The 10,163-nt window shown below is 38.3% G+C and overlaps 1 protein-coding gene across 2 annotated transcripts; it reads right to left on the bottom strand.

The window, feature by feature from the left end:
- Nucleotides 1-215: 215 nt before the first annotated feature.
- LOC103481811 (chymotrypsin-like protease CTRL-1) lies at nucleotides 216-9,685 on the bottom strand. 2 transcript variants are annotated; one of them, XM_081600753.1, is made up of 6 exons: nucleotides 9,435-9,683; nucleotides 8,576-8,590; nucleotides 8,297-8,459; nucleotides 2,201-2,469; nucleotides 1,961-2,106; nucleotides 216-1,088 (listed from the first exon to the last, which is right to left on the bottom strand). In XM_081600753.1, exons 1-6 carry the CDS (start codon nucleotides 9,490-9,492, stop codon nucleotides 789-791), a joined length of 951 nt encoding a protein of 316 aa, XP_081456879.1. In that variant the 5' UTR covers nucleotides 9,493-9,683; the 3' UTR covers nucleotides 216-788. The 2 variants fall into 2 exon arrangements, with proteins under 2 accessions (XP_081456879.1, XP_081456880.1); XM_081600754.1 differs by lacking the exon at nucleotides 8,576-8,590 and having other exon boundaries at nucleotides 9,435-9,685.
- Nucleotides 9,686-10,163: the final 478 nt, after the last annotated feature.

Below are 10,163 nucleotides of genomic sequence, written 5' to 3'. Positions count from 1 at the left end.
TGACTGTCAGGTTAATTGGCCTCCAAATTGCCCCTTGGTGTGAGTGTGTGTGCATGGTTGTTTGTCCTGTGTGTCTCTGTGTTGCCCTGCGACAGACTGGCGACCTGTCCAGGGTGACCCCGCCTCTGACCCGGAACGTTAGCTGGAGATGGGCACCAGCAACCCTCCCAACCCCACTAAGGGACAAGGGTGTAAAGAAAATGGATGGATGGACATTATTTTACTAGATTGTTTTATTAAGATTCAAATAACTTCACAATGGAATTTTACAAAAAAAAGTCACTTCAGCTCAATCATGCGGTTATTGCAATAGTTCCTAGTTACCAAACATCATGTTCAATTCAAATTAGTTTGACAAACTTTCTCTGTAAGGAAACCCAGCAGTTTGCTTCATCACTGACTTGCAGCATTCAGTCTTCCTGCAGAGGTGCGGCGCCACATAAGTACGCAATCACTTGCACTGCACAGGTGGTTTAAAAGACAGTTATGTCTGATACTGACCAACTTTATGTAAACTTCTGAATTTAAAAAAATTCTGAAAAGGTTTTTTTGCATTTAGCATAAATAAATTATTTTGGAAAAACTAGTACAACCATTTGTTTTTCATGGCTTCCAGTCTCCCTTTTTCAATTAGACTTTTGGGTCTTTATGGCACCACTAAATTATGACAAATGCACTGAAACTATTTATACAAAGTCAACTCTGACCAACATTATTTATTCTAAAATATAATTATTTTGTAAGACCATTTAAAGTGTAGCAAAACTGTAAAAAAAAAAAAAAAACTTTCATTGAGTAATGAATGGATGCAGCATCACAGTCACAAGGACGGCAAATGAGAACTGAGTGGAAAGATCGCCTGAGTTGCGACACGTAAAGCTGGTGTCTGCGTCGGTGCCGTTAGAGCTGAACGTCACGAAGTCCGCTGTGGTGCCAGCGATCGTGTCTGTGATCCACGTCTGAAACTCCGACACTCGAGCGTAAACCTCAGGAAAACCAGCAGTGGCACAAGGTATCCCATAGCTTGTGATTCCAGCCTGGATCCACCTGGAGCCCTGCTTGCATTGCAGAGGTCCACCGGAGTCTCCCTAACACAGCACAACAAAATGCACAGTTACACAGTTAAGTAACACAACAATAAAAAACAATGTGGTGTCTTGCAAAACTGTTTGTACCATTGAACTTTTAGATATTTTGTCAGATTACACTGCAAAACAACTAAATCTGAAGTATTTTGTCTAGTTTCTACTGCAAATATCTTAGTACACTTGAGACTAAACCAACTTACAGGTACCTTTTCAGCAAGATGTAGCAGCTTGTTTTAAGTAAATAATCCCTTTAAAAAAAAAAATTGTTCCATTGGCACTGTTATCTAGCAACACCAGCGGAGCCCAGCCCGTTACCTAGCAACACAGTTCTAGTTCCACTGGCAGATTATTTCACTTATACCAACACATTTTCCCAATGTTATAAGTGACATAATTTGCCAGTGGAACTAGTATTTTTTCATCAATATTAAATAATTATTTACTTAAAACAAGTTCCAATATCTTGCTGAAAAGTTACATGTAAGTTAGTCTTGTTTTATTTCAAGTGAATTTAAATATTTTCACTACAAACTAGACAAAAATACTTGGTGTCACCTTGTACTGAAACATGGTGAGCTTTATCTGCAGAGCTTTATTTGTTTCGGAAGGACGTGGTTGTCTGGTTGAGACTTTCTGCTCTAATTGGTGGTTCAGCTGTTGAGGCGAAACATGAATGCATGCAACACTTTTTATTTGCAAAAAAAAAACCTCAAAACTAAGTATCACTTTCCTTTCTCTTCACGTTGCTTTGTGTTAGTTAGTTTATGACATAAAAATAATGTGAGTTGAATCTTTGAGCTGAGGCTGTAATTGTGTATTAGCTCGGTTAATCACGTCGACTTTAGACGTTTTAACTCTTTATAGGGATTCACCTGACATGCTCCTTTCTTCGTTTGCCCGGCGCACATCATTTTGCCCGTGATGGTTGCGTCTGTCGCTGTGTAGCTACAGGCGCACTCATTGTTTCCAATGACAGGAATCTCGACTTCCTGTAGCCTAGAGGTCGCTGGCAAGGACACTGAGGATCACAATGTGAAAATTACCATTAGATGATCCAATAAAAAAATAATAACGTTAAATTTGACAAACAAAACTCCACACAGGATCCTCACCATTGCTCAATAGTCTTCCCCAGCCGGTGATCCAGCATGAAGTGGCGTTGAAGAACTGGCTGAGGGTGCTGGCGAGGCAGATGGGTTTAATGAAGTTGGTGAAAGAGACCGAGCTGCTGAGTTTCATCAAGGCGAGGTCGTTGTTGTAGAGCGAGTTGTTGTAGTTTGGATGGACGATGATCTGGCTCAACTGCCGTGAAACCTCGTTCGCATTGGGGCCAGCCTGGGTCTCTCTTCCAAAGTAGAGGGTCCACTCATTCGGTGTGGTCCTGCGTTTAGAGGAATTAAACAATAAGAAAAGAAATGGTCTTGTAATTAGGCATGTGTCTAATTTATTTGATGTTTTTCTTTTCTTTTTTTACTGTTTTCTGTCCCAAAAACACCCAAATCTCATGTATTACTTTCTGCAAGCCTCAAATACCATTTCTTGCCATTTAAGGTGGCAAGCATATTTAAAGGTGACCTATTGTGTTTCCTTGAACAGGTTAGGATAGGTCTGTAATTTATACAAAACATGTTTGTTACATTTATTTGCACAAAGTCATTCTTAGATAATGAGATTTTACTTTGCTCTGCCTGTTGTGAGCTCTTTTCAGAATGAGCCTTTAGGTCCTCTTGTCTTTTTAAATCCAAATAAGTTGCTGCTAGCCACGCCCCCCCCAACTCAGCGCTTACACTTGCACGTGAAAATAGCAGAAAACAGATGCACAAATATACAACCATACAGGTATGAAAAGCAGAAGTGGAGCCTCCTGTACAGCCAACAATAATGCAGCAAGTGGTTTCTGGAGTGTAAATCAACAACAAAACATTTTGTATTTTCTTGCAGCCATTGTACAGTACAATCCTGGAGCTCTGATTTGGTTGCTAGTTAACCAGTGAGGGTTGCTAGGTAATAGTGCATTCCCCATTGACTTAGCACTTGGGATTTTTGAAACGACTCATTTACCAGACACCAAAAAACATTAACATTATTGCGAAAACACGGCTGAGTGTTTTTAGAAGCAGTAAGAAAGCAGTAAAAAAAATGAAAGTATAAAAACATGCAAAATGTGAATTATGCGTAATAGATCCCCTTTAATAACAGATTTTCTTATCACAACAGACCTTGAACCATTTTTTTTACGTCAGATTTGAACCTCTGAACATGAAGTTTGAAAAAACACATTCTAGTTACTTGTTTTCTGTAGAGAGCAGGTTAGAAAGCTGCAGGTGTTGAATTTGGACTTGCTGAGTTAGATGTCACCATCCTGCAGCAAGGCAGGCTATGCAGAAAGTGAAATGAGTCGGGAGCTGCACAATGTTTGAACTTGATTGAGCAACTGCACCTCTGTTGACCAACATAGCTACCATATGTTACACAACCAGGGCAGAAGATGCAAAAAATAAAACAAAAGATAACACTTTCTTACCAGTTTTTCATGAGTTTTTCTGCTTCTATTCTAGAGTCGAGATGCACATTTAACCAAAAATATTTCCATCTCTGGGACACAGAATACATCACCTTCCCAAAACGACATAGTGTTTGGTCAACTGCTATTTTGTACCTGTATTTAACTATGTATATCTAATTTCTTTTGAATTTTCCACAATGTCACATAAGGGAAGCAGCATGTTTGGTGTTTTTCCTTTCAATCAATTTAAATTTGTGTTTCCAATTAACTCAAATGTAATCAATTGTCGTCATCATAATTTGATCTGTTGCAAATTACTTGGCATTATCCTCGAACAGTTTGTGTACTTTACCTTAAAGAGGTAGACTTGTTCTGTTCTTGCTTCTTTTTTTATAGTTAAATAATTTTATTTACTCAGGGAAACAAAATATTCAAAAGAACCAGGCCTTTGGAGAAAAAAAGTAATACCAACAACTGCCATTGAGCATTGCGATGGCTTGTCTTGAGTTTTTTTTTATATCAATTTGAATTCATTTTTTGGGTCTTTCTTCCCTGCAGAATTAATTTATTGTGATTCACATTGTGAATTATTTAAAGGTTCAGAGAATGAATTTCCTGTTTGTTGCCTTAGAAACTCTTCCTGATCTGAAAGCAGCCAAGATGCCTGATGATGCACATTCAGCACATTTGTATAGCACATTTCAGCAGCAAGGCATTTCAAAGTGCTTTACATACCGTATTTTCCGCACTATAAGGCGCACCTAAAAACCTTCCTCAAATTTCCTCAAAAGCCGACAGTGCACCTTATAATCCGGTGAGCCTTATATATGGACCAATATTGAGCCACAACAGGTCCAGCAACTACGGTAAGCAGCCGCCGACTTCATTTTCCCCCGTAGAAGAAGAAGCGCTTGGTGCATGCTGGGATAGTTGTCAGAACGCTGGTTTGTTAATAAAGTTTGACTGTCCTATCTACCTACTGACCGTCTATAATCAGGTCGTCTGCAGGTCATTTAGCACCACGTTCTCCACCAACATGCTGTGCGCGAACGGAGAAGGGTGACCATCGTCCGGCCACGCCCCGACCCAGTCGCGGAAGGCTCTCCTCTCCGACCGGAGTCGGACTGTTTTGTTGACAAGCCGTGTAGTGCAGCTCCATCTAGTGGATGCATAACGTAACTCCAGCCTCTACTGTAGCGTCTTATATATGAAAAAGGTTTTAAAATAGGCCACTCATTGAAGGTGTGCCTTATAATCCGGTACGCCTTATAGTGCGGAAAACAGTATGTGACATTGAATAAACAGTAAGAAAGACAGAGATTTTGAAAAAAAAAAGATTAAAAAAGATAAAAACATTAAAACCCGCACCCCTTTTCAAACACCCCGATCCTTATCTGGGACGCAAACCCGATCTGGGACTTTAGTCAAAACGCCATTTGACAAGGACTCCAACCTCTAGGTTTTTAGCTGAAACGCCGTCAACTGGAACTCTAAACCCCGTAGGACTTTAGTCAAAAATGCTGGGATATGAGAATAGATATACTGGGAATATTTAGCAGTCGCTTTGAGAACAATATTGAGTTGTGATTTTACAATATTTAGCTTCATTTGAAACAAGGGGATGATAAAAAAAAATACCTTTTTGTATTTGCTCAGGTCAGCATGAAAGCAGGAAATGTTTAATCTGATTTAACGTCATACCACGAGAAAAACCTTTAGCCAGCAGCTGCACAAGATTGGTGACTGGAACTGATTTGAATTATGTTCTGCATTTTTAATGTCACTGTTTTAAAGGTGAAGTCATTGTTTACTGAGAGGAGAATCTTTCTTTGTACTGCTTCTTGATTTTTCATGGAAGTAAAACCTTAATCTGTTACACAGTTTCAAAACTAATGTGATGATTTTACGGCAATATAGCGTGTCCTTCTGAGAAGAGGCGGCTTACTAATAATTGTTCCTGTATTTAAGCCATCAACAGACTCATGATGAATCAAAATGTTTCACTTCCTCCTTTACAGGTAAATAAAATAAAGTAAAGAAGTTCTGGTTAGTGGATTTCCAGCAGAGTGGGACATGGTGCCATACCTGCGGTAAACTGAAGGAACCAGTGGGACTTTCGAGTTTTTTTTTGTTGTTGTTGTTGTTTTACACATCACTACCCCTTCCTACACTTCCTTCATGTGTTTGATTGCCTTAAAAGGTCAAAAAGACAAGAAACTGCACCTTAAAAAAACCCACCACAGAATAAAAAAAACAACAATCCGCTTTTATCCATCGCTAAAACAACATTCATTTAAAAAACTCCCACCGTATTAAATATGAAGTTTTATTCAGTCATTGCAGGTTTTCTGTCCTTAAGTTGGTCAGTTTGTGACTTTCTGCACTGGTGACCAGTCAGAATGAGAAACACTTGTGGGAAACTCGACGTGTTCCTTATTTGGCCCGGCGCTGCGTGTCAGCCGACGACGCGCAGCTGAAGGCGGGTGTTTCACCACTGAGGAAGTCTCTTGTCTGCTGCCTGGAAGATATTTGTCTTGTTGCTTCGTTTAAATGTCACCTCAGTGTTTTTAAAGGTAGATGTTACTGGTATCCAGAGACATTTACCTCCTCTGAAGTTAGTATTGCTGACCAGTACTCATGTCGTCATGTTGAATTTTCCAAAGAGTTTCTGCTGAACAAACTGTGGTTTTCCACGTAAACACAAAATCTTACCAAGTACTTTTGGTCTAGTTTCTGTTGCAATTATCTTAGCACACTTGAAATAAGACAACACTACCTTAAAAGTAACTTTGTAGCAAGATAGGCACTTGATTTAAGTAAATAATTTCTTAATATTGATGAAAAAGTACTTGTTTCATTGGCAGATTATTTATCTTTTCTCCCATATTATAAGTTAATTTATCTGCTTTTTTTATCAATATTAAGGAATAATTTACTTAAAACAAGTATATCTTGCTACAAAGTTACCTTTAAGGTAGTTTTGTCTTATTTAAACTGTGCTAAGATAATTGCACTAGAAACTAAACCAAACTTATACTTGGTAAGATTTTGTATTTTGTTATTGCGCAATAGTCAGCCACTTTTTGCAGTAACAGTTTAGTGTGACTCAAGTCTTTAAAATGTAACTGAAAAATGTATTTATTTCAATAATTACACATTTTTATAGACATAATGGGTATTTAAACAGTTTACTCCTGATTATTTCACCTAGTTAAAGGTAATAAAAATCCAAAGTTGAGGTTCCCAGAAAACTGTAAATATTAACTACTAAAGAATCAGAAAAGGGGTTTTGAAACACTAAAAAAAATGTGTCTATGTATTTTTGCATTATCTGCATTCAGTATTCGATCTGCATTAGTTTTATGTTGCAGGCAGGTGATCAGCTCAAAGTACACATACACCTGGAATATTCAGATTTAAAATACTTTTTGTTGAACTAATGACTTTGTCAGGAAGTTGTCATTTCCTGACCGTTCTGGATCCTTTCTTTCCTTTTCGTTTTGTTTTTTCTGGTGCGCTACCTGTTCTCTCCAGTTGGGGGAGCTGCAGTCACCAAAGCTGGATCAGAAACGTTTTTAACTTTTCCACTGGTGTTTTGATGATTTTATCTTTGCTAGAAAGCTCCCAACTCTTTAAGGCTAGAGGGCCTCTTTACCATCACCCTAATCTTTAGTTTCCTTCATAGATTCTCTGTCAGATCCTCACTGGGATTATTAAACTGTCTTCCCAAAAAATTTATAATCTGTACATCAATGCTTAATAGCACCAACATGTCCATGTGAAAAGTAACATTTTTTGCTATAATCTTGAACCAAGCATCTCTCCTTTTAAACAGTTAAATGTTTTACATTGTGTCTGTGTGAAATAAATGAACTGTAATGTAGTTATTTGATGAAAGCTCTAATATGTAACTATTAAAAAACAGTTGAAACTGTGACTGTACAATATAAGAGAGATAGTCTTTGAAAAAAATTCACGCTAGTCTGCCTTCTTCAAACGCCAACTAGAAACAACAAATCAGAGCCAGGAGGCGGGTCTTAGTGCTGTCAATCACTACACAACAGTGATTGTTGTGGCAGATTCTTCCCGATACCATAATCAGCCAGGAATGCTAATGCTAGTTAGCATAGCCACAGATGATAGATAAACAGTTTTACTGGAATGGTGAGCTGTTTCTTAGCCATTAGCACATTTAGTAGAGCGTACACAAAGTTGATTGACAGCTAAGGCACTCCTGGCTCTGATTGGCTGATTTTCAAGCGGTGGATTTCTTCAGACGGGAATAGGAGATTAGGGAAGAGATGGAGGAAGTTATTTTTACAGATCATCTGTCTCAATTACCGTCACAACATGGTGACACATTTAACAAAAATGTAATATATATATATATATATATATATATATATATATATATATATATATATATATAATTTTTTTTTTTTTTTTTTAATACAAGTTATATACTTTATTTTTTTAGGTGTGTTAAAGCAGAGGCACTTGAAGGCTAAAGTTTGTCAACTGATTTCTTCTTTATGCTCTTCTGTTTTTATTTGCTTTCTTCTCCTTTAGCTCCGAGCTTTAAGTCTGAATGATTATTACTTGATTATATTCAGGTGTTTCAGGTCTTTTTTGAAAAAAAAGTATTTCTCCTTTTCTCATAAATGCTCCACACACAGTGGACGACATGTTGAGTGGGTCTTACGTCGAGATGCAGTGGGCCGCAGTCAGAACCCACTGGCTGTTGATGAGCGTCCCTCCACAGACGTGGCTCGACGTCCGGTGTATGCTGACCTGCCACGGCCACGACCCGGCAGTCGCGCCATCACCGCCCACGATCTTCGTGTTTAGAGGTGCGACTCCGCAGTCTGACAAAGCAAACCGATCATAATTATTTATCCAGGAGTATAGTAATAATAATAATTACTAGAGTAATTTTCATTATTTACAACTTTAAAGAGTTGGAAAGCGTCACTGCACTCACCCTGAGCTTTCAGCCCTGCAGGGAAAGAAAATGAAAATTAATGACAGCTTGATGATCGCAGTGTGTCAACATGACCACACGAGGGCGCTGTTGTTGGCGCTTTCTTTGAGAACAGTGAACTTTGTACTAAACTCCGTCATGTTTTATTTTTAGAACCCAATTTGCAGTAATAAACATTTGTACTGTCATGATGCTGTTTCCTGCCTGTGCTACCGTGAATTTAACAGATAAAATTAAGCTTATACTTCCTTGGTCAATTTATATATAATCCTCATTTGTATTAAAACACAACAAAAACCTGACAAATGCTTACCACTGCAAAAACATAAAGTCTTACCAAGTATTTTTGGTTTAGTTTCTAGTGCAAGTGTCTTATTACACATGAAATAAGACAAAACTAACATACAAGTATTTTTTCATAACATGGGGAAAATGTCTTGTTATAAATGAAACAATCTGCCAGTTGAACTAGAACTTTATCCTCAATATTAATGAATTATTCACTTAAAACAAGCTCCTGTTTCTTGCTGAAATGTTACTTGCAAGTTAGTTTTGTCTTACTTCAAGTGTACTATGATATTTACACTAAAAACTAAACAGAAATACTTGGTAATGTGATTTTACAATGCATTTTTATATAAAATGTCATAATTTCACATTTTACAGGTACAATTGAACAGGAAAAACAATTTTTTGAATTCTTTTAAACGCAAAAATTCACCTCTTGAGGATTTAAACGGATCGCACTATAAAGAGACACTAAGAATCAGCTGAAGCAGTTTATATTCACCTGTTTGCCACAGAACACACACACACAAGCAGGGTAAATATAATTAATATAATTAGTAATTAATCCCACCTCGGCCAGAGAGGACCGTACACATCAACACCACCCACAGAGTCGAAGCCGCTGCCATGTTGTTCGCAACCAAGCCTCCTGCTTTCTGTCCGCACAAGCTGTTGAGAAAGCTTTTATCCAAGCTTCATGTCTTTGTTGCTTATCTGTACAGTAAAAAATCAAGGAAAACACTCCCTGTCCAAGCCTGTTTCTCTTCATGCCAGTAAGCGCCGACACGTTGACTTTGCATAGATGCAAAACCTGAAAAACCTACAATAGTTTACAGTTAATTATAGAGCCTTCATGAAATGTTTGACGTCTTGTGCTTTCTATCTAAGCAACCCAACCTGTTCTTTTCTAGCATCTCTGGTAAGGGTGTGTGTGTGTGTGTGTGTGTGTGTGTGTGTGTGTGTGTGTGTGTGTGTGTGTGTGTGTGTGTGTGTGTGTGTGTGTGTGTGTGTGTGTGTGTGTGTGCGTGTAGGGGTGTGTGTGTGTGTGTGTGTGTGTGTGTGTGTGTAGGGGTGTGTGTGTGTTTGCGGGGGTGTGTGTGTGTGTGTGTGTATCATAGTTGTAATCTGACCCCAGACACACCTCTGTTGGAAAAAAAGGCATTTGGTTTGTGGAAAACAACACACACCATTTCTAGACATTCACACAGGGCAGGTGATGCTATGAATGACGTCAATATGGCAGCTGAAGACACTGCAAAAATACTAAATCTTACCAATTAATTTAGGTTTAGTTTCTAGT

The sequence above is a fragment of the Poecilia reticulata genome, chromosome 19 (genome assembly GCF_904066995.2).
Source record: "Poecilia reticulata chromosome 19, P_reticulata-male-v2, whole genome shotgun sequence".
Classification (NCBI taxonomy): Eukaryota; Metazoa; Chordata; class Actinopteri; order Cyprinodontiformes; family Poeciliidae; genus Poecilia; species Poecilia reticulata.
Note: the sequence above shows the minus strand (reverse complement) of the source record. Positions and strands in the feature narration are given on the sequence as shown.

Bases quoted from the DNA above. Each gene is read 5' to 3' on its own strand.
- LOC103481811 (XM_081600753.1), bottom strand. From the start codon at position 9,492: ATGGCAGCGGCTTCGACTCTGTGGGTGGTGTTGATGTGTACGGTCCTC. The intron at 2,470-8,296 runs GTAAGACCCACT...CTCTAAACGCAG, and splicing joins GCGGCCCACTGCATCTCGAC to GACCACACCGAATGAGTGGA. The intron at 2,107-2,200 runs GTGAGGATCCTG...TGTGATCCTCAG, and splicing joins GGGAAGACTATTGAGCAATG to TGTCCTTGCCAGCGACCTCT.